Source organism: Apus apus, chromosome 1 (assembly GCF_020740795.1).
Source record: "Apus apus isolate bApuApu2 chromosome 1, bApuApu2.pri.cur, whole genome shotgun sequence".
Taxonomy (NCBI): domain Eukaryota; kingdom Metazoa; phylum Chordata; class Aves; order Apodiformes; family Apodidae; genus Apus; species Apus apus.
In genome coordinates this window covers 22,140,675-22,164,078 of record NC_067282.1, presented here as the reverse complement: position 1 = coordinate 22,164,078, position 23,404 = coordinate 22,140,675, and the positions used below count along the sequence as shown (strand labels likewise).

At 45.2% G+C, this 23,404-nt stretch overlaps 1 protein-coding gene across 5 annotated transcripts in view; it reads left to right on the top strand.

The window, feature by feature from the left end:
- Positions 1–23,404, top strand: part of SLC7A1 (solute carrier family 7 member 1) — a 41,983-nt gene that overhangs the window by 16,133 nt on the left and 2,446 nt on the right. For 3 of the 5 annotated variants that reach the window (XM_051618325.1, XM_051618333.1, XM_051618318.1), the window contains exons 2-10: positions 4,256–4,639; positions 9,699–9,857; positions 12,701–12,875; positions 14,763–14,887; positions 16,480–16,702; positions 17,526–17,665; positions 19,302–19,404; positions 21,154–21,365; positions 21,717–21,865. In XM_051618325.1, coding sequence (XP_051474285.1) covers positions 4,270–4,639; positions 9,699–9,857; positions 12,701–12,875; positions 14,763–14,887; positions 16,480–16,702; positions 17,526–17,665; positions 19,302–19,404; positions 21,154–21,365; positions 21,717–21,865 — 1,656 coding nt within the window. In that variant the 5' untranslated portion in view covers positions 4,256–4,269. The remainder of the gene's footprint in view (positions 1–4,255; positions 4,640–9,698; positions 9,858–12,700; positions 12,876–14,762; positions 14,888–16,479; positions 16,703–17,525; positions 17,666–19,301; positions 19,405–21,153; positions 21,366–21,716; positions 21,866–23,404) is intronic. The other 2 variants (XM_051618343.1, XM_051618351.1) reach the window with 2 other exon arrangements.

The following is a 23,404-nucleotide window of genomic DNA, read 5'->3' as shown; positions in this document are numbered from 1 at the left end:
CAAGGTCTGAGCGGCCGGGACTTGCAGCTCCATGTTTGTTGTCAGAGGAGCTGGAGCTAAAGCTACGTGAGAGCTACATATGTGCAGAACAAAGCTAAGCTGCATTCATTCAGATCAAGTTTCCTCAACTTGAAGGTGGTTATGTACCATCTGATAGCATTTCTGGAATAGTTTATATTGTTTTATATGATCAGGACTGTGTTATGCCACAGGAGTACTGACCATACATTCAAAAAAAGGCTCATAATTTCAGGTATGGTTGGGAGTGGGAGTGAGAGGAACCATCCCAGAACACATTTCCTCACTTCAAAGGCAAGAACGGCTGTTTCAGAAAGTGAGATCAGAGCCAGATCCAACTTCTAAGGAGGGAAAAATTGTAATCTCTGCCAAAATCACCCTTTGATACAACTGTGGAGATAACAGATTATATCAGAGGAAAGGTTTTGGGCAGAGGAGTAATGGCCTCTGTACTGCATCCTGCTAAACCAAAAGATTATTCTCTTAAAAATCCCACTTGCCTTTATTGAAGGTCACTTTTCCAGGCTACAGTGAATATAATGGAAATTGAAAGGTAGATTTGGCACCTGCTGTTTCAAAAGCGACAAAAACATGTAAGAGATGCTTAGGGTAGTGATCAGTCATCTGGGAGATGAAGGACAGGGCTGTGTGTGAGGGGTGCAGAAGACGGCAGCAGCGCAGGTACCGTGCCCTGCACCCAGCTCCCCACCTGTTACCTGCAGGACATGGGGAGTTTTATTCACAAGAGAATGACTATTCACATCTGAATGACTTCTGGGCAGGACAAAGTTGGTATCTTAATCCTGAGATCAGCCAAAAGAGCATTGTCTGCTGGCATTAAGCCAATTGCAGGATCTTGGCCTTAGTTTCCAGCTCTGTCATAATTTAATAGCTCCTCTTCTAAACAAGTTATCCATAAAAAGCAGTCCTGCTTTATTCTTGATAGCTGAAGTACAGCTGTTAACACCTGTAGATATGCCTGAGGAAGCTTCAAACATTTTTAAAAATATGTTTATTGTGGGATGCTTTTGAGTTATTTATAAATGCTTGAACTAATTCAGTACATTTTTTTTTTTAAATTAATAAATCCTATATCCTTCTTCCCCCAAAGAACCTTGCCAGACTTGTGCCCTGATTCACCATCTATGCAGCAAGGGGCTGTTTCTCTCTTTGGGACGTTGTTCCTCCCAGCCCTGTTCTTGCCCAAGAAGTGATTTGTCATGATGCGTAGCAAGGGAGGGCATTTGATACATGATCTGCATTCATTTTTAACACAGAGATAGAACTACCATTGGTTTTGAAACACTAATTCATGTTAATTTTTGCAAGACATCAGGTTTAGTTAAATTGTAATTAAATAGCTAGGCAGGAAAGAAAGGTCTACAATTATTTTTAGGCAGCACGTTTTTGAAGCAGAGACCTGGAGCCAAATCCTGGAAGAGACTTAACATCTACAGCTCCTTAGGTGTTAGTGATGGTGGAAGGAGGAGGAAGAGCTACTCTCGTCTGCAGGGAACCTTGGTTCTCCTCCACCTTCTTAGGCCCTTAAACATCAATAATATCAGGCTACACAGCCTGACCTCTGACTTTTCCTTTGGTTCACCATGGAACATACCCTCTTTGGAGATTTGTGCACTGGATGGGGACAGTAGCTTATGTACACACTGCAAGCAAGTGGATCGTTAGTGCCACCAAGCTCTTAGAGTTAGCTCCATTCCTGTCGTCTGGGCATTGCAGAAACCCACATGATTATGAGTGACTGTAAATCACAAAACTTTTCCTTCTGTACATTATGTGGTCCAGCCCTGCAGGAAAGCCTCCTTCCTCACCTTGGTTTTCCATGTTAGAAATGTTTAGCACGTTGTAGGATGACACCTGGTATGCTCAGCAAGGTTGATGTTAACTCAGAGTTGCAGACCCTGAGGAACTCAAAATAACGCATAAGTCACTGGGGCTTGGGGAGGCTGGACCTGTAGCCTCACCCAGAGTGAAATGTCTCAAGAAGGTCTCCACCAAGCTTCCTGTGGTCCCCCATGGCTGGTCCAGCTCAGCCTCAAGGATGCATCTGGGCCTGCTCAGGAGCTCTGTGGAAAGGGGAGGTGAGCCCTGCTCTGCTGCAGTATGTCTCTGCAGACATCCCTGCTTAGCTTCCCACTGAACTGACCCATCTTTCCACCTCCTTTTCCTTCTCTGTCTTCATTAATGGCCTCAGCTGGGACTTTCCTGTGTTTTGTGTTGCTTCTAATGCCTCTGTTCAGGTCATTGAATGTCTAAACCATGCCATAAATATTGACTTAGCAAGAAGTAAACTGTTTTTCACTGGTCCTTTGGCATTTCTTAATGTGTTTGTCCCGAAATTCAGAGTTTGGTTCTGAGTCAAAGTTGTCTTGACTTTCAGAATAGCTTTGGAAAATAAACCAATTAACACATCTCCTGTGGGTTTCTTGCTCATGGTTGCCTGCAGTTTATGGCAGGGATTTCTTTGGGATTTTTTTTTATTATTTTTTTTAATTTTATTTTTTTTTTAATCTTCTGTAGGGTTTTTTTTCTTGGTGCACAGAACTGGGATCCTCCCCATTTCCTGGAGCTCCAGACTGACAACCAGCAGCACCACCACCCTGGGCAGGGTGGGTGAGTTAGCCACGTCGCTGTGGTCTTCATGGGGTGCAGGCATCACTAGGATCTCTGCATCACTCTGGTGGGACTTAAGCAAAGCCTAGGACTTGTGTTGTCCTAGCAAACAGCAAAATTCAGGGGAGATGCTCCAGTGCAGTGCTCTTGTTGTCCTCATATCCCAATGCAGAGTTCAGGACTGCCCAGTCCCTGCGTTAGGGGAGGTGGGCAGGTATCCAGCTGAAAGCAATCCTGGCTGACTTGGATTTAGATAAGGCTCACACTTCATGAGTGAATTTACACATGAGTACACTTAAGTAAAGAGGCCTGTCTTCCTTCTGAAGGGAGGAAATAGTTTTTCCCTCTCTGTGTGTGTTGGGAATTCCCATGGTTCACCAAATGAGAATTTTGTAAGACTCTCCTGAGATCTGCTGTTCTCTATTAGTCTCATTCTCTGTCTCTCAGGAGCACGTTTGAGAGCTGTTGGTGGATGAGACATTTCCTGACATGGTGGAACTTGTAAATCCTCAGCTTTGTTCCTGCAGTTGCAATTAGTTTGTCATAGTAGGGGAGTTAGCATAAGACCAAGAGAAAGGGATTTAAGCCAGGGCTTATGACTGGTGTCTTGGAAAAGTGAAGAGGATTTTTGATTTTGTAGTTGGTGCTGTGGCAACAAAATTGAAGCATCGGATTTAATAGCTGCCTCAGTTAATTAAGTTTCTTAGTGTGTATTTTCTCAGCTTTTATGCTTTATTTAGCTGGAGCTGATGAAGTACTGATCCCAATTCATACTGTAAATTGCATTTAGTAATATTTTTTGCCTACACATTATTCTGAGCATACTGTTGATGTTAGTGTGCAGTGTATACTGCTGTTCCATTACTGGTATACAAGGAGCTTGTATAAGCCTATATAAGGCAGGGGCTTCTTGGAGCTACAGGATGCAGTCTGAGATGGCAGATGACAATCATCTTTGTAGGCTGTGCCTACATGAGGAAATGAAGCATCCCGAAGCTTTGCAGAGTAAAGTAGTTGCTGCTGAGAATCTGATGTCCTCACAACACATTTTACAGGGAAAGTTATCCTGGAGTAGCTGCTCCTGCAGGCTGAGCAGCCATCAGGTGTTGGGGTGGGTCACTTATGCCCCTGCAGTGTCCTCAGGTTTGGTTTCACCCTGGTGGTATGGGGTTTGTGCACTCCAGGAGTGCTCTGCAGTGTAAACCAAAATGTGGTAAATGGGGACAACTGGGACATTGACTTTTAAGGTACTCTCATGCTCAGAACAGAAACACTAATGAGCATTAAATAGTTGAACGTAGGTCTTATAGTAGTGATTTTGGTGCAGGGAGCCAAATCTCTTTGTAAAAGCATGGCTCTGTTACTCTGCCTTAGGTTGCCTGTGGTCTGTGGTTGGAGTGTGGCTCTGTTAAGACATTAAAAGCTTCTCCATCCTTGTCATGAGTGTTGGATTTCTTCCAATGCAGGTTCATTCAAGGTTAAGAACGTGCCTACCTACAGTATTAGTATTTGTTGAAATGTAACAGGACTGTAGCGGTGTAACTGCAGTGATGCTGTTCCGGGGGGTATCCTGGTCCAGGTAATGATGGCAGCATCTTTCTTGCAGGCCTAAACACGAAGATGGAGTGTCAGAAAATTATCAATTTTGGAAACCAGCTTCTTCGACGGAAAAATGTGGACTGCACTCGAGAAGACAGCCGGCTCTCACGATGCCTCAACACTTTTGACTTAGTGGCTCTGGGTGTAGGCAGCACATTGGGTGCAGGTGTCTATGTCTTGGCCGGAGCTGTGGCACGGGAGAATGCAGGACCTGCCATCGTTATCTCCTTCTTGATTGCTGCCTTGGCTTCAGTGCTGGCTGGACTATGCTACGGAGAATTCGGTGCTCGAGTTCCTAAGACAGGATCAGCTTATCTCTACAGCTACGTGACCGTGGGCGAGCTGTGGGCCTTCATCACAGGGTGGAATTTAATCCTCTCCTATGTTATTGGTAAGTATGGTGGGTGAGCTGTGAGACCCTAGCTTTAGGCCAGGGTGGCAGCCTAGTTTCCAAGGTCAGCCTTGTTTGGCACCTGTGTTACTGTTAAGAAATAGATTCTGCACCCATGCACCGAGGATTTCGGGACTTGTCTGCAGGTTGCGTTGGTGGCTCCTGTTGTTGAGGTGAGTGGCCTGCTGTGTGCTGAGGGCTTTTCCTGAAGCCAGATTATTGCTACTGCAACTTCTTCTGAGTCTCCATGTCATCCCTTTGGCATCCTCTGGCTTCTGCACTCTTGCCAGGGAGGAAAAGTGTATCCCCTCTGCTGAGAAGGAAGCTGCTGACACAAGGATGCTTTTACACCGCAGCATCTGTACTCCCAGCTGATCAAGGATTAATTTCTGGTCCCTTTAAAACATGCTTAAAGAATCTGGATATTAGAGTTTTGTCTCTTGAATAGCTGCAGGATTAAGTTTAGGGTGATCTGCAAGTTCACAGTCTTTGAAACATCCAAACCAAATCCTTTCTAAACCTTTGACTCCCACTAGGAGAGGCCTTGGATCAAGCTTAGAGTGTACAATTCAGCTGATACGTTAAAAGTAAGCCACACTTTGCTAATTAAGGATTTGTGTCTTTTCAAGCACGTTCTGGGCATGCTGCTTTCCATCATGCCTGTAATGAAGGCTGCAAACAACTTGCCAGAGTGAAGAGTTACTAGTTAAAATGAAACCCAATGTTATGCTAAATTATTAAAGGGAAGGTTGTTGTGGGTTTTTTTAGTTAGTTTTATAGACTATGTGTTACCTTGGAGATTAGTTCCCATGGTGCCGTGGAGCATAAGATCATATCAAGAATGATATAATGACGTAGAAGCTGAGATAATACTGGCTCAGCCCTGTGTGCTGCCTGCAACCTTTTCCTCCTCTGCTTTTTTTTTTAATAAGGAAGAAATGAGAAGATTAAAAACTCAGAGTTAATTAAACTCATCTCATTAGGAAATCTGAGTCCTGTGGTTCTTTTATAAATCAGGTTCACTGCGAGGAGAAGATAAAAATAGGGTTTTCTTAAAAGTAAGCATGTAATTTCCTCCAGACTTCTAAAATGGGTTCTGTTTAGGCTACATGTAGAAAAATTGAACAGACTTCTTGGTCTTTCTGTTCCAGAAAGGTAATGATAAATCACCTCCATACTCCTGATCTAGTCAGTTATTTGGCCCTTCCCACCATGCCAGCGAACCACCAAAATGACTCGCATATCTGTGGATGCTATCCCACAACCTGATTCTACCAAATCCATGATGAAAAGATTTACATACTGAACATTACCTTCCTAGGATCTGGGCTGAGGCTGGTATTTCTGAGATGTTTGAGTTTTTTATTCTTTCTTAATGCCTTTTGAACCACTGCCTCAGTTTTTATTTCAGAGTTGGCTGCTCAGTGTATTATCACAAGGCAGAAACTTCAGTAAAAATTAAGTAGATATTATCCATGAATGTGTCCAAGCACAACTTTGTTACCTCGCATTCAGTCCTGTGACAAAAAAATGCATGTTTGCATCATTTGGGAGGAAGGGTAGTTAAGCAGGAAAAGCAGTTGAGGGAGGATGTCAGCTATAGCAGATCTCTTCTTTATCTTACTCAGCCTTTCTCCTTGTGCTAATTGCCCCTCTTACGAGCAAGAACAACTCCCAGCAGCTTTGAGGGTGTGGAGGAGAAAGATATGTTGGCAGGCACAAGCTGCAGTTCAGAGCCAGGAGCTGAGAAGGGCAGAAAGCCAATTTTTTTCTCAGTCATACTGCAGAAAATGCCACGCAGTGCCACCCAAACCAGGCAGGGTGGTGGGAGCTTGTGTCTAAGGGGCTCAGCCAGCTTGGTGTTTTCACACTGAGGTTATCAGTCATCTGTTTCAAAAGTATTGTGGGCATGAAAAAATAAATCCTGGGGTCCCAGGGTGGGTGGCCAGTAGCTTTAATGATTGAAATTATGTCTCCTGGGGGAAGACTAGTGTGAGGTCTTGGAAGGTGGGTGATGAGCAAAAATGTGTGTGCAACTGGTCAGTTGTGGTCTAGAGAGAAGAAAGAAGGTGCCCAGGATCTGGATCTGGTGTGATCTTTCTTCTGCGATCATGTGGGTTTGGGGAAACTTGACAGATTGTGGGAAGCATTTCAGGAACTGGAAGCTGGTGGGAGCTGGTAGTATGATGAGCAACAGCATCCCTGGCAAGAAGCTGCTGCTGGGGTTTCCTGGGGCACGTGGTGACCTCTTCATCTGTGCCTGCTCCTGCAGTAAGCTCTGCACCCTGAGCTCAGCTGCTCTCCTCCTGGGAACTGTCTGCTGTGGGCAGAAGCCAGCTCAGTCTGGCAAGGTTATACTGACCCAGAACTAGTAAATCCTCCTGGATACAATCTGAATGTCTTTGCACTGTGCTCTCTAGCAACAGTAAGATATTATCCAGGTGTCTACGATGTTGGAATAATGTCAGATTCCCCCCACTCCCTCAAGGCTGTTGATTACAGAGGGTTTGGGATAAATGGCTGATAGTTACGTGGAACTGGCATTCAAGCAACTGGCATCTAATATAATGCATGCTGGAGCTGGTTGTTCCTGTCCTAGAACATAGTGTTAGAGCCAGAACAAAAAAATAGCACTAAAGAAATAGTCTCTTCTCTCCAGTCATGCCAGAGTTAAGCTGAACAATTGTATCCAATTACTTTTGGACTTTTTCAAGATTAAGTTGGTGACCTTGATATCCTACCTCTTTAAAAGCATTCACACTCTGTACTTTGCTGTCTCAGTGAACAGAAGAGTCTCGAAACAGGTCTGTTTTGCAGCTAATTTTTATACTGTTGCAAAACTGGATTTGGGCAGTGTGTTCCCAGCTTTGCTGCAGGTGCTGCCCACAGGGTTGAGCTGTGGGTGAGCACAGACATTGTTTGACAAGGCTGTGGCTGCCAGAGCTGGGACCTAAACACCCGCCCACATGTGAGCATGTCAGGACAAACTGTTAGAGGTAGAAAGGGCCCCCTGACAGCATCCTCTGAGGAACTGCTCTGCAAACCAAAAACAATCCAGCCTTTTTTTTTTTTAACTAGGTAATTATGTAGAGTAGTAATTATATCATGCAGTTAGGTGCTGCTATATATAGTGTACTGTGTAATACATTTTTATAACCATAGTCACTTTAATGTGGGAGAGGGAGAAGCTGCCTGTTATCCAAACCTACTTATTTTACACAATCCTGTTACTGTCTGGTGGTAGTTCTTCACTGTTACTATTTCAGTTCTCCAAAATGAGTCTTCTAGCTCAGAAGATGTCCCCAACTTGATCATCCTGAGACTACAGGTTCAGTCCTCACTGTGGCAAGCTCTGTGTGGTTTGGTGCTCTTGGGAACTGCATCAAACAGCATCCCCAGAGAAGGAAGTCTGATCGCTTGCTGCAGGTGGGAGTTGTTCTGCTTGCTGGGATAGTCACCAGTGTCCTGCAACAGGCTGACTTACACTCAGATAACATGTAAATTGTATCTGAGTCTTGATCCTGCTTGGATGCTCCAGCAGTAGAGGTCAGAGCAGACCCATGTGTTGCTGGAGTGTGGACCTTACAGAGCCAGGTGAGTGTTGTGGTCCAGGCTCTGGTGCTCCAGCATCGTGCTTCTGGAGCCCAGCTGGCTCCTGTAAGGTCTCTCTGCCTGGGCTGCAGTCAGCTGGCTGGGGCTGCCAGGGATTTCTGCTGGTTTGAGAGGAGACTCTGACCTCTCTAGTAGCAGAAATTAACCAGATTTGGGGAAGGTTCAGGTCACTGGGGGCATAAGGAGAAAGTCAGTCTAGGCTGTATCTTAAGGCAAAGTTGAGATTTACTAAGAAGCCAAACCACTATAAGGATATTCTTTACCTTGTCAGTTGAGCATGAGTCTGAGACCCACCACCTGTGTGTGTTACCATCAAAGCAGATGTCAGGCATGAATAGAATCATAAAATCACAGAACCATTAAGGCTGGAAAAGACCCTTGGGATCACCGAGTCCAACCATCATCCCTACTCTATAAAGTTCTCCCCTAAACCACATCCACCAACACCACATTCAAACGACCCTTAAACACATCCAGGGATGGTGACTCAACCACCTCCCTGGGCAGCCTATCCCAGTGTCTAACCACTGTTTCTGTGAAAAAATGTTTCCTAATGTCGAGTCTAAACCTACCCCTGTTGCAGCTTGAAGCCATTCCCTCTTGTTCTGTCACTAATTACCTGTGAAAAGAGACCAGCACCAACCTCTCTACAATGACCTTTCAGGTAGTTGTAGAGACTGATGAAGTCTTCCTCAGCGTCCTCGTTCTCAAACTAAACATTCCCAGCTCCTTCAAGCATTCTTCATAAGATTTATTCTCTAGGCCCTTCACCAGCTTCGTTGTCCTCCTCTGTACTCGCTCCAGCACCTCGATATCTCTCCTGAATTGAGGTGCCCAGAACTGGACACAATACTCCAGGTGTGGCCTCACCAGTGCTGAGGACAGGGGGACAATCACCTCTCTGCTTCTGCTGGTCACACTGTTTCTAATACAAGCCAGGATGCCACTGGCTTTCCTGGCCACCTGGGCACACTGCTGGCTCATATTCAGCTGCTTGTCAATTAGAACCCCCAGGTCCTTTTCTGCCACACACTTTCCAGCCACACCTCCCCAAGCCTGGAGTGTTGCCTGGGGTTGTTGTGGCCCAAGTGCAGGACCCAGCACTTGGCCTTGTTGAAGCCCAGACCATTAACATCAGCCCAATGATCTAATCTATCCAAGTCTCTCTGTAGAGCCTCCCTATCCTCATGCAGATCAACACTCCCGCCGAGCTTGGTGTCACCTGCAAACTTACTGATGATACACTCTGTGTCCTTCTCAAGATCATCAATAAAGAAGCCGCAGGCCACAGGCTGGACCTGCAGAGGAAAGGCTGCTCCTAGCACCTGGGAAGCACATGCAGAGTTGCTTTGAGGCCTTCCGTGGCGAAAAGCCATGCAAGGTGCCCCCTGTTTACAATGTGTGCAAGCCATGATGGGTAATCTATGTCCTTTCTGTCCTCTGGCAGGAACCTCAAGTGTGGCCAGAGCTTGGAGTGCAACGTTTGATGAAATCATAGGCCAGCACATTGAAGAATTTTGTAGAAAATACATGACAATGGATGCTCCCGGAGTGCTAGCAAAATACCCAGACATCTTTGCAGTGGTGATAATTGTCATCCTAACAGGTAAAACCTTGGAGGCATTTGTGAGTCTTGGGCCCGCTTCTTCTGTAATCTCATTGTTTGCTTTTGGAATAGGCACAAAGTCCTGATTTATTTTGGACAAAATATTAAAGACTTTGCTACAAGTGATGTGTTGGCCTAAATAGCTGCTGTGGAGTTAGCACAGGGCATAGTCTGTTTACAAGGTTTTTAATTAAAGGGGAGCATTCTCAATACTTTCCAAGCCACTTTTAAAACCTTCAGTCAAATATTATATAAGGAAGAACAGAAAAGATTACTTTTTATCCTCCATCAGGTGTAGGAATTTAATCCTTCCCTTCACAAATCCTTTATTCTGTTGCTGTATCAACCTTAGTCCCCCTTTGATAATCTGCCATATTTTGGTGCCTTAAGCCAGGAAAGTGAGAAAAAAAATAGGAGCTCAGTAACAACTCCTTGTACCATTGTTTTTTTGTTTTGGTTTGGTTATTTTTTTAAATATATGGGGACTTCAGTTTGTAGTAATCAGTGCAAGACTCCAGAGAAGTAACTGTGTGATAAACAATAAGGTCCTCTTGTTTTTTAAAAATGTGCCAAAGTTTGATATGAATTTGGAAAGGTTTTGACAATTTGTAGCATTAAAATCCTTCTGAACTTTTACCTCTACTCCAACTGGATCTTGAAAAGCATTGCCAAATTTATACTAATGATGCTTCTCATGTGTTCTGTAAGACACAGAGGAGTACAGAACCTGCAGTGTCACCTCAACGAGGTTATCCTGACGTTTCCCACTCTGACCAGGATGGCTGTCTCAGGGAGTGATCTGGGCTTGTCGGTACAGGCTTCATAATCAAGTGATGCTTTGGCATCTGGGATTGCATTTGAATCTAGGACTCCATCAAGGACTGCTGAAGTCATAGAATCATAGAATGGTTTGGGTTGGAAGAGACCATAAAGATCATCTAGTTCAAACCCCCTTGCATGAGCAGGAACACCTCGCACTAGACCAGGTTGCTCAAAGCTCCATCCAACCTGGTCCTGAACACTTCGAGAGAGGAAGCATCCACAGCTTCCCTAGGTAACCTGTTCCAGTGTCTCACCTACCTCAGAGTGAAGAATTTCTTTGTAATGTCTTACCTAAATCTCCCTTCTTCAAGTTTAAAGCCATTACCCCTTGTTCTATCCCTGCATGCCCTTGTAAAAAGTCCCTCCCCAGCTTCAGGTACTGGTAGGCCCCAGAAGTCAATAGCAGCCTCTGTTTTCAGGGTTACATCTGAATGGGAGAGAAGATTTTCCTTTTTGATCATTTGTATATAATAGGAATTGCTCTAGTTTCAAAGTAGAATCTAGTCTTTCACCTCAGATACTATTTACAAAAATTAGGACTCCTCATTTTAGCACTACAAAGGTGTGAAATGACATAGATTATCAATGGCTTTGTTCCCCTATATGGAAGCAAATTCCCTGGATTTTACAAAATGGAAACCATTCTTTTGTACAAAAAGCTACCAAATGAGTAGTTTCAGTTCCAAAATGTAAGCCCTACAAGTTTGTTTCTGCTTGTACCATCTTGAGCTTCAGATTTCTACAAGGTACCTCACAAGTTTTCCTGGGCAGGTATGCAGTTTTATCAAACACTTCCCTCATGTAGCTGTCTTGGCTTCTTGCCTATTTTAAAAGAAGGAAAGGTGAGTGCACAGGATGCTTCCCTCTCAGATGCGTTGGAGAAGCAGGAAGGGCACCTTGTTGCGCTTCTCCCTCAGGCCTGTGTGAAGTTTTTTACCTTCTCTCTCATCTGCCTTCTTAGATTTGGGTTAAAGCTTTGGGTTCTTGAAAATCAGGCACTTGAAGAGGAAAAGCAACTTGTTACCAGAGCCTGTCATTCTGAAAACCCGAGCTGTGCCTCGGGGAGATGCTGTTTGCCAAAGCCTGTAAATGTGCTCTTCAGGTGAATGCTCTTAAGACCACAGGCTGAAATCCTGCTCCTGCTGAACTCGGTGGCAACGTTTCTGCTGATTTAAATGGAAGCAGGATTCCTAAGATGCCACCTTCTTCTGTGTCATCAGCGCTAGAGGTAGCTGTCCTCCTGGATTAGGTCCCTGCTCATCATTTGCTGTGCTTCTAAGGAAAGCTGAATTTTGTTTATAATTTCTTCATGTTGCCAAGACCTCTAAGACAATGTTCCTTCATGTAAAGCCACCTGGGGTGCTTCCTCCAGGTCTCTGGGTGGAGTCTGAGGTTGTGTCTTGGTGGTCCAACATAGTGCCATGACCAGAACTGACCTAGAAATCACTGGAAGCATCTTAGCTGTCTTAGCAAAGCAATTTACCAGGGGCATGTGCCAAGTAGGCATGCTAGGAAGGAAGCTGTGTGATATCCTGCAGCAGTTATAGCTGGGCAGGAGTCTTCTTCCTTCTTCTGGGTGAGTTAATCCTGACCTACTTGGCTTTGTGGAGAAATGCGATAACTTGAGCAGAGCACAGCATGAGCAGAGATAGGCTACCTATGCAAGTTATGGAAGGAAGGAGAAGGACCATGGCTGGACAGCAGGATGGTGCAAGGAAGACGCTTGGCCCCACCACCACAGGGCAGAAGACACTTCTCTGCAGGCAGAGCAATGCCTTAGTCCCACCAGGCCCACCTCAGTTCTCCTACCCCTCCGTGGGGCTACAAGCCTCAACATGGGCTACTCCTACACATTGCATACAGTGAAGGTCCCTCAAGACCTGAGAGCTACTCATAAATAGGGAACTACAGACTCTGTTGCTTCATACAGGCAGCTTACACAGTACAGGGTGGGGGAAAGAGCCTCGGTGCCTACTGCTGGTGGAAAAACATCTGACTGCATATCTGCCATTTTTCCCCAGGGCTTTTAATTTTTGGCGTGAAGGAATCTGCCCTGGTGAACAAAGTGTTCACCTGCATCAATATCCTCGTCCTCGGCTTTGTCATGGTCTCGGGTTTCGTGAAAGGGTCTGTTAAAAACTGGCAGCTGACTGCACAGGACATTTACAACACCAGCCACAGCATTTACGGAGACAAGTAGGTTGGATCTTTTCTTCTCAGCTCTGAAATAGATGCATTCTCAATAGCAACTTTATAAGGGGGGTTGTGGAGTTATTCAGGAGGTCAGAGAATGGCCTGGCTCCCTCCTATGCCCAGTGCCTTGGAGGCAGAGCTGGTTTTGGTGGGTCCTTGCTGAAAGCAGGCTTGTGCTGATGGGCCAAAACTGATAGGCTGTGTCAGCATGTGCCCTGTTGCAGAACTGACCATTTCCAGCCTCATGACCAATATGTCATTCAAATTTGACAAAAAAGAACTTTTTAGACAACCTCCTACTCAGGGCTACACCAGGCTGGCTCTGGTGCCTGTATGAAGTCATGGCCAAGTACAGCTGCGTAGTTTCTCTGGACACTTGGGCAATATCCTTGAGGCACCCATGTACCTTTTGGAGACTTTGTCCCAAACACCGCAGTAAAATGAGGGCAAGTTGCAGATTATTTTAATTCATTGCAGGAAGTAGATCACAAATCCATTTTAATGACATTTTTCTATTTGGCTAATATCCTGTCTTCCAGTAGAAGATCAAAATTAAGGAGCTTACAAGGGTTGCCAGTGATACAAGGATGTTAATTTTTGCTTGAGACTGCAACACAGAAGGACCTTTACATAAATCCACAGATATCAACTCAGTCCTGACTTGCTATCTAAACCCTTCATGCTGGCCTGCAGGGAAGCACAGTTTAGAAAAAAATTGAGAGATTTATAAATGTTGCCTGGGTCAAGTTTGGCTTGTGTACAGGCTGGTTATTGAGCCTCTGCAAAATTCAGCCTGCTAAGAACAAATTGTTTCTATAGGAAAGGTACCCCCTCCTTCTTCACTGCTATTCCCATGTAAGGAGCAATTAGTGCAATAGCTTCACAACGTAAATGTAGCTCTTTGACTTGTAGCACTTACTATTTTTGTTAAGTCTGTCTGGGGTTTACTTTTCCTTCTCATTATTACCAGAGTAATTCACATTTGGGTTGTGCTATTTCTGCAAGTAACAAAACAGTCTGAGTCTCAACAGAGCTTCTATGAGAGAGTTCAGGTGCTTACACCTGATAAGACCTGCAGATTTGGGATTTACTTTAATTTAGTTGTCTTAATTCATCTTTACAGAGGCTTTCCCCTGAAAAAGTAACCTAAGCCACTTGAACTGAAGGGTATGTTATACATGACTCATCACAGGCACATGGATGTGGGGTCCTGATCAGAGTGTATTTGGATCAGTATGTGTCTGTCTGTTGACATTATTGAACTTTGGATGAGGCTCAGCAAAGCATTTGGTACATCAGAGATGGAGGCTTCTCTCCTCCCTCAGGGGTGCAAGCACAGCTGAGGTATGAGCTTGACACAGGGAATTTTGAAGTTCAGAATGGAGGATTGGGCAGATTTTAGACAGTCATGGCACCCTGCATTGCTCTTTGATGTCTACTCGCCTACACTTTGCCTGAGTCCATCTTAGGTGAAAAGTGGATGGTTTATGTTTTTCTCAGTCTTCATCTTACAGAATTATATGTTGTGCTTTTTCAAAAGCTTATGTTTAAATGAATATACTTATGTACATACATGCAGTAATACTAGGAGAAGAATTTTAATATCCATGCTATTTTCTCCCTTTCCTAGCCAAGACATTTTTATCTGCCACTAAAAACAGGTGTTTGGAACAAACCACGAACCACTTTTATTCCATGCATTCCCCAGGCCACTCCAAAGCTCAGCAGTGGGTAGAACTTAGCATTTTGCCTGGCATTTGTATGCTAGTGTGTGAAAGGGAGAGCATATTCTTTCAAACTCCAGCTTTGGAGTTGGTTATGGGCTGTATGAATAGTTTTGTTACTCCCACCTAGACAGGGTGACTTCTAACGCAGTGCTGTGCCTTTTAGTCAAACACAGGGAGAAAAGTTCTACGGTGTTGGAGGGTTTATGCCCTATGGATGGAAAGGAGTCCTCTCGGGAGCAGCCACGTGTTTTTATGCTTTTGTGGGATTTGACTGTATTGCTACTACAGGTAAGAGGGAAAATGTCTTCATTCCGCTTATGAATCTATTTGTATGTAGATTGGCCTTCAGTGATGTTTCACAGCCCAGGTAATGAGTAATCCAGGGCACTGCATTCATCATCACTCTGAATCTCGGCCCAAAATACACTTTTGGCTCAGCTGCTCCTAATAGTCCAAGTGCTGAGTATGTCCAAGTTCCTGTGTGCCCGAGTGTTGACTTCTAGCTGCTGTGGCAGGCAGCTAGACTGTGTAACCCACAAAACGAGCTTTTTCCTTCTTGGCCTGCAGCACCCAGTCTCATGGAGGGTCACTGATGACACTAAGTCAGACTCCATAGGAAACACATCCAGCTTTACCAATTAGGCAAACAGGGAAGACCCAGGTTCAGATGCCTTATATGACTGGTGAAGTTTGAACTTCTAACTCCAGATGATGCTTTAATCAACAGGTTGTTCTGGAGTAGGGTTCTTCAGCTGAAGAAGCTTCACTGGCTTGGAGTATTTAAAGAGCCAGAGAAAGAGGGAGCCTCTGGGGAGTCATCTGCAACCTAAAGCTGTGCCTCAAAATCAGGGAGTTTTTATCTCCAAAGGTTCATATATCTTCTGAGAGAGAAACCATCAGCATTGTCATATTTTTCCTGCCTAAGAAGTATCTCAGTCTGGAGAGCAAAAAAGGATTATCCTTAACTTCCCATTTGGCAAGAACTGAGTTGCTTCAAAGGTGGAGCAGAGGGAGGAGGAGATCATCACAACACAGATAAAGCAGTACAGCCTCTTCTTCTAAGGAGTTTGAGGAGTGCTGGCTCCATTACTCCAGCCAGCCCTCGGGTCTCTTCTTGAAGATGAAACACATTCATCTGCCTTTGACTTTTAGATGTACAGGTCTCTGCTTATCAGTTCATCCTCCTGCAGTGCCAAACCTCAGGAGCTCTTGCTTTCAGAGAAAAGCAGCTTTGTAGGACAGGGAAGCTGTTTCTTTATTAGTGCCTGAGGTTTGCGGTTTGTTTTGTTGTTTTTTTTTTAACACATTCATCCCAACTTGGTTGGCAAAAATTTTCCATAAAAACTAGAGGGAGTCCTTTTTTAAGAGGGATTTTCAAAGATCCATATGATTTCTAGGCACTGTGCAAATTCTGGCTTTCTCTGGAGCTGGGCATCTATGGTGCGGTGTTCACTGTGTAGCAGTTCTGGTGGAGATGCTAAATGGAATAGTTGGCCCTACAACTGCACAATAATGTCTTTTCCTGTCATTTATGATCATTGAACTCTTTTTGGGGCTGCATCATCAGTGGGATAGCATGAGTAAATGGAGACAGAAATAGTCCTTTTTGGGGAAAAGACTGATTTTAATCCAGGTTGTTTTTGTGCCTGAGTTTACAAGGCCTCCACAAATGTGTGTTGGAGGGAGGGACAGGAGGACACAAGGCACAAGTGGGAGGAAGCAGGCTGTGTGCCAAGTGGATGGGGCAGGCCATCAGCAGCATCATGGTCAAACAGCACCTCACTGCCCATGGAACCTTGGAAAGCCCCAGCCAGCATGCCCTAGGTTGGAATAAAATTCCTACTTGTCATTTAGCTGATATTTCAATTTCTTTATTCTAGGTGAGGAGGTAAAAAACCCGCAGAAGGCCATTCCTATTGGCATTGTGGCATCTCTGCTTATCTGCTTCGTGGCTTATTTTGGTGTGTCAGCTGCCCTGACACTCATGATGCCTTACTACCAGCTGGATACCAACAGCCCATTACCCAATGCCTTTAAATATGTGGGTTGGGATGGAGCCAATTATGCAGTCGCTGTCGGTTCCTTGTGTGCTCTTTCTACAAGGTGAGACACTGCTCTTCCTTAATGCCTCTCTCAAGGCAAACGTGTATCTCCATCCAGCTCCTTTAAAAAATGGTGCGTGTGAGGGCTTTGCTTTCACTGTGTTTCCCTGGGTCAAGGGAACACAGCCCAGGGATGAAATTCAGAGCTACTGATTTCAGAAGGACCAGGATTTTACTCTCTGGTAGATTTCAGAGATGCACATGACTAATACCACTTCAGAAACTCCCATCTTAACAGCAGATCCAGGAGATGCATCTCTGGAATATAAATCTGGATTGAGTGACTAAGTCACAGAGGCAACTTGGCAGTGCAAGCAGGGCTTGCTGTCAGGACATCCTGGCCTGCTGGGTGAAGAGCAGACTTGTGCAGGGTGCATCTTCTGGAATGTATGGGAGCTTACCATATCCAGGGCTGTCTGCAGGTTGCTTTCAGGACAGCCATCTGGATGGGAGGCAGGGCAGACTGGAGGCAGAATATGTCATTTTCTGCTGCTCTCTGGATGCCAAATGCTCAAGATCAACTTATACATATTCAATTAGATGAGCAAGTCATAGAGGCTCATAGAAGTTACAGCTCATTATCTACCTGAAAGTCAGGCTGTTTTCATGCCCCATGACCAAGTTTAAGTATCCAGAATCTCAGAGCTGCACCTCAGTCACCAGCTATCAGCAACATGGGTGTATGGAGGGAGGCCTTGAAGGAGCCGAAGTGAACAAAAGCCACCTGTTCCATCTTTGTACTTGCATAAACTTGCATTCATTTGTGTGCCTGTGCTCATCAGGAGGTGATATAAGTAGATTATTTCCCCCTTCTGTGTCCTTAGTCTCCTTGGCTCCATGTTTCCGATGCCTCGAATAATTTATGCTATGGCAGAAGATGGACTTCTCTTTAAATTTTTGGCTAACATCAATGAGAAGAGAAAAACTCCAATAATTGCAACATTGACATCAGGGGCCGTTGCAGGTAAGATCCAAAAACTTGAATGAATGTGTGGAAAGGAGATATAAGCTCATTGTAGGGGCAGATAAGTCCACCTGACTCAAGCTGACTTAATAATCATGTGTTGCACAGCAGGACATCCCGGAGAATGTTCTGGGGCATGCCCTGGAGGGGCTGGGTGAGCGTGAAGACTTTGCTGTGTGCCTGTCCCTCTTTCTCATGCCAAGAATTACCTTCATCTGCTCCTTGGGTGCTCTGCTGGCCTTAAAAATAATTAACCCCCTGCAAGGCAGCAGCCAGCAGTGCCCCAGCATCCTTATGGCTGTTGGCCTGGTTTGGCTGAAGACACCCCCGCCTGTGGGTGGTGGCTCGGCAGAAGATGCCAAAGCAGCCAGAGACAAGCAGATGGCCTTTGTGGCACCAGTGTTTGCTAATGAGTTAGTCATAGCTGACAGCCATCCTGTTCTCCCCTCTCCCAGTCCCCAGGAATATGGGAATTAAACCTCCCAGATGGCAAGAACGAGGAGCTTACTCTTCTTGCCGCCACCCCCTTCCTCATAATGCTTAGCAAAGGGGAGAGCCTTGCTGCTTCTTCTTTACCTTCTGCTGCAAATGCACGATAAGCCGTTGGTATGAGAACGTGCCACCTTTGGTGGGGAGCTGCTGCTGGACTGCCACCATGGGCTCTGAGCTTTGAAAGGGCTCAGCTGGTGCTGGGACTTGCGGAGTCTCCTGACAGCTGCTTCTCTTGCACCTTCCTCTTCAGGGCAAAGAGCGAGGTAAAGTAGAAAACGTGCTTTGCCATCTCCTCAGGTCTCCTCAGTGTGGTCTGTAGCACCTAGGACACAGGCAGCTGCAGGGACGGCACTTGGCAGCTGACCTTGAAGGTTGGGTTGGTTGTTGGGCTTCACATGGTGTGCTCAGGACACACAGGGCCAAGCTCAGCTGGAGATCCCTGCACTCATACAACTGGTGGTGTCACCTGTATCTCTGGGTATGGTGTTGGTCCTCCACTTACTTGGTCCTCCACTTACTTGCTTCTCCTTCTCAACACCTATATATAAAAAGTTCTGTACAACCATGGGTTGCCTGATGAGGGTGAGTAAGCAGGGTAGTCCCTAAGGGATGGTGGTCTATACCTTTTTCTGTAAACCCCCATGACAAGGCATGTTGCTTGGAGATGGCCTCCTTGATGCTTGTGTGTACACAAGCCTAGTTTTGCCCCAGCTGAGCTGAGACACCAGAGCAAGGTGCTGCCTGTCCTCTGTATCCTCTAGCTACTTCTAGGAGATAATTGTAGTCTTAGGGGTGCTGTGGTTGGCCTGGGGGACTCCAGCATCAAGGCTGTGGCTTGAACACCTGCTCACTGCTGGTAGTTGGGTGAACACACCCGTATGAGACAAAAAGGCTGGTATTTACTGTTGTAAACAGTTCCTCTGGTTCCAGCTAGTGAGGCTGTGCTGGGACAGCCTACAAGGCTTGAGGTATGCATGCTCCCATGTCCTGTCTGTCCTCATCTAAGGACAACTTGAGCTCCCCTGACAAGTCCTGAGCAACAGTCACACATCTTGTATTGTTGTTAATGCTTCTGAGCTGCACATGTTCTGCTGTGTTACTGATTTTTTTTTCTTCCCTCTGTCACCTTCCTTTCCTTCTACAGCTGTTATGGCCTTTCTCTTCGACTTGAAAGATCTTGTGGATCTCATGTCCATTGGGACCCTCCTGGCTTACTCCTTGGTAGCAGCCTGTGTGTTGGTACTGAGGTATGGATGTAGAAACTGCCTCTCTTGTACCACAGAGACAGAAATCCACACAGCGATCAGATGCCCGCCTGCTTTCCAGTAAAACCAGCTATAATCATGTGAAGAATTTGTTTCTTTAAGTTGATGGGGGATTGTGCTAGTTGGGTCTGCAACCTCTGAACTTGGTTAACCCTTGGTCTGTGCCACTCTTGCTCTGGTCAACCCTGAATGCCCTGGGAGACACACCAACAGGTGGGGATGAGAAATGGGTAGTCCTGGATGCCTGCATAGTCATCACTCTTGTTCCCACTGGGGATACAGTTTCAGGTCGTCTTACTTTTGGAAGGGGATTTAAGATAAAGTCTAGCAGCAGCGAAAAAGCTGAGCATGTTTTTGTAGGATCAGTACCTTAGTGCATGTCTTCTGGAAGTGCTGAGCTTCCACAGCTTCCCTAACCAAAGCTCAAAATTGAGTATCTTTGTTGCTTGGCTCCTCACAGACAACAGCATTCTAGCCATGAGAACTGTACTTTGAGTATCATGTTACGAAAAATGACCTTTATGTGTTCAGTGACTTATGCAGAGTCAGGTGAAAGCTTTTTACAAGCTCACAGCAAATGTATTGAACTAAGAACTGTCTTGCAGTCTTAGGGCCAACACTGCCCTGTAATGCCGTTGCTCTGTGCTTGTGCTTCCCACCCTGTCCCTTGAAAATCCTTGCTAATTTTTCTTGTCCTTCTTGCTTATCCTCTGACTTCCCAGTCCCTTCTTCTCCTTAGAGCTGGAAATGGCTTCTTAATTTGTTTTTGCAAGCTGCTGTACCTATCATATGGCATTTTCCCCATTGTAGGTTGCCAGAGCCTGTCTTGTAGTGGCCCTGATCTGGCTGCCCTGTTTGCTGCCTAATGAAGTAGCAGCTGAATTGTCTCCAAAGCTATAAGGTCCTGCCACTAATACCCTGCTGTGGCCAGACCCAGGGTTTTCACTGCATTTCTCTATTTACAGTGTTTCACAAATGCCCTTGTTGTGAACAAATCCCCACCAGGGTGATTTTAATGGTGTCTTTCAAAATAGCCTGTTCCTTTAGTCAGGCTTGTGGCTGAGTGTTACAGAAAAAAAACCTTCTGAAAAAGACAGCTGTGGCCAGAAGAGTGAAGATGTTTTTTCTTCATGGTTCCACATGTTTTTTTGCCAGGGCCCTGTTGAATCAGGTGTTGTCCACATACGCAACAAAACATTATCATTCTGTGTTCACCTCTTCCTTTCCTATGTGGCAGCAGACCAGCTAGCAGAAGAGACTGGGATGGAGGAGGACAGGGCACCAGGAATGTTGGTGCGATCAGCAGCTGCTGTGGTGGGGTATCTGCTGAGCTGTTATCTTAGCCACCTCCATGCCAAAATGCAAGAGCTGAACTGCCACACATAACCCAGTGGCCTGGTTGTGACTGTCTGTCCCTCTGCTGCTCCCTTCTCCAGCCCTCTCTATCACCCAATCATGTTTTGGTGACATGGACAATAAAAGAGAGCACTGTCCCATTTAAAACACTGACACTAGAATCAAGCTGTAAATGATAATAGCTGACCATGTTTGCTTATATAATGGCAACCTTATTCCTCAAATTTGCCCTTGAAACAGAAGGGTATAGACATTATGTGGGCCTGTTCTGGTGCTGTAGCGAGCTGGGGCACCGCCATGGCTATTTGCGTCGCTTTCAAACAAACGGTACTCTGTGCCAAACCAATATGCTCTGTTTCACTTCCCATTTCCTAGGTATCAGCCAGAGCAGCCTAATTTGGCATACCAGATGGCTAGGACAACAGAAGAGACAGATAACAATGAGTCTGTGAGCACCAGCGAGTCGCAGGCTGGATTTCTGCCAGAGGAAGAGGAGAAGTGTTCCCTCAAAGCCATATTGTGTCCCCCAAATTCGGACCCTTCCAAATTCTCTGGCTCAGTGGTGAACGTCTCAGCCTTTATTATTGGTAAGGACTGGGCAGTGAGTCTACTGGTAGCTCCTTGTACTCGTTGTGGGAAAGCTTACCCTCCTTGCTGTGATTTTGATGAGCTCTTGTAATGGCCAGAATAACTGAAGATATACAGACTAAATTTATGACTTGAGAAGAAATCCACAGATGGGGGGGGGTGTCTGTGTGTGTGTGTATATGTATATATAGGGGGAACAGCATATATTTTACCATTAGCTTTTTCATGTGTTGCTGTTTTGTTTGCCGAGCTTTCAGATTCTGCTTTGCCTGCTTGTGGTTTGGCTTTTTTTTTTTCCTGTACCTAAAAAAATTTAATAAAAATCATTAAGCTTTGGTTTCTGTTCACAGGTTTCCTCATTGTGGGTAGCTGTATCTTGACTGCCCTTGAGCCAAGCATTCTGATAAAGGCTGTATGGATTATTGCTGCCATCCTTGTTTTTGTTGTCAGCTTTGTTATATGGAAACAGCCTGAAAGCAAAACTAAGCTCTCCTTTAAGGTGAGTGTCCTGGGAGATGTAGCTAGAAAAGAGCTGTTTGGGAGGTGCTTGGAGGAGGAAGGGATGTTGGCCTGTATCAGAAGGGGAGACTTGGCCAAATGGACATGCAGAGAATGTAGGCATGATGTGAACTTTCCCATCCAGGACTGTCAACAGAGCTGGTGGTTTGAGATCTTCAGCTGGTGTGGCTGCACACTTTTGTAGTGTGTGTTCATTGCATAAAGGGATGTCCTACTGAGCTGAGTGTGGTTTCCTCTTGGGGTCTAATGTCAAATGTCAGAGTAGGTGCTTTGCTGTGAAGTGCAGCATGGCAGAAGTGTTGTGGCAAGCCTGCTGCCCAGCAGTGCCACATGCCATGTGGGCAGAAGCAGATTCGGCACAAGAAAGAGGACTGAAGGAGTTAGCTGAGAGGTTAGAGGATGGAATCAGGAGGGGAGGCTATGTGGTCAGATTAGAGGTGACAACAGAGGACTTGGAAAGAAATGTAAATGGTGCTGGAGTCCAGGAGAAGCAAAACCAGAGAAGTGTCCAGAAGGGAAGGGTAGGACAGTGCTTTTGAAAGCAGATGCTTATAGGATATGGAAGAGAGAGAGACTGGAGAAAAAGGGGATTGTTTTGAAGAGCCACATCAGATAGAAGATACAGAAGGAGAGAGAATTCAAGAAGCAAGCTTCTCTGTGAGGATCAAAGGGGTACTTGCTAAAAGGCTCTAAGAAAGTGCACTTTCATGCCCTATTTAGTCCTCATGGAGACTAAGGGGTGACAATTCTCTCTTTAACAGCCTTAAGTATGAAGAACTGTGTCATCCTTCTGCCCTGTCCAAGGACAGCATCCTCTCTACATTCAACAAAGACTGGGATGTGGGGTTTTCTCCCCAGTACAATCCTGCGAGTCATGCTTTATCACACTGATTTCAGGCTATTTCCCCAATTTGTTAAATTAGTTTTGGATTCCAATCCCATCCTCCAAACTGCTCTGATTTTCACTGCTCATCAATTACAGGTTTTCAGTAAATTCTCTGATTTTAATAATTTAATCCAACCAGAGTTGCCCAAGGTAGTGTTTGCAGCTCATCTTCGGGTTATGGTCTCAGAAGTGGAAACAGACATGTCCGGGAGCAGAAAATTTAGGAACTATCATCTGGACTGTATTTTCTGAACTTGCTTCTGAGATCTCTTTGCCTTACCCTCAGGATACTTTACCTTTTTTTCCCCTCAGCTGCTACCCTGTCTGAGAAAAAAAAAAATTAGACCTGTCACTAAATCTGTAATGGCTGGTTCTTATCTCCTTGTTGTGTTTTAGACATTTACAACCTGACTGTCTAGTGATTTTTCTCCAAAGTCTCTGAGAATCCTAGGCTGACTGGTTTGTTTCCCAGTTGTTTTTCTGTATTTCTTTTTAATGGGCAATTTGTCTTCCTTCTCCAGTCTTTAGATACTTTACTGGTTTACCAGGAGTTCTCAGAGATGCCTATTAATAGTTCAGAGATCACTTCTGCAGTCTCTGGGTAGATAACTTAGGCACTCAGGGAAATTTCAT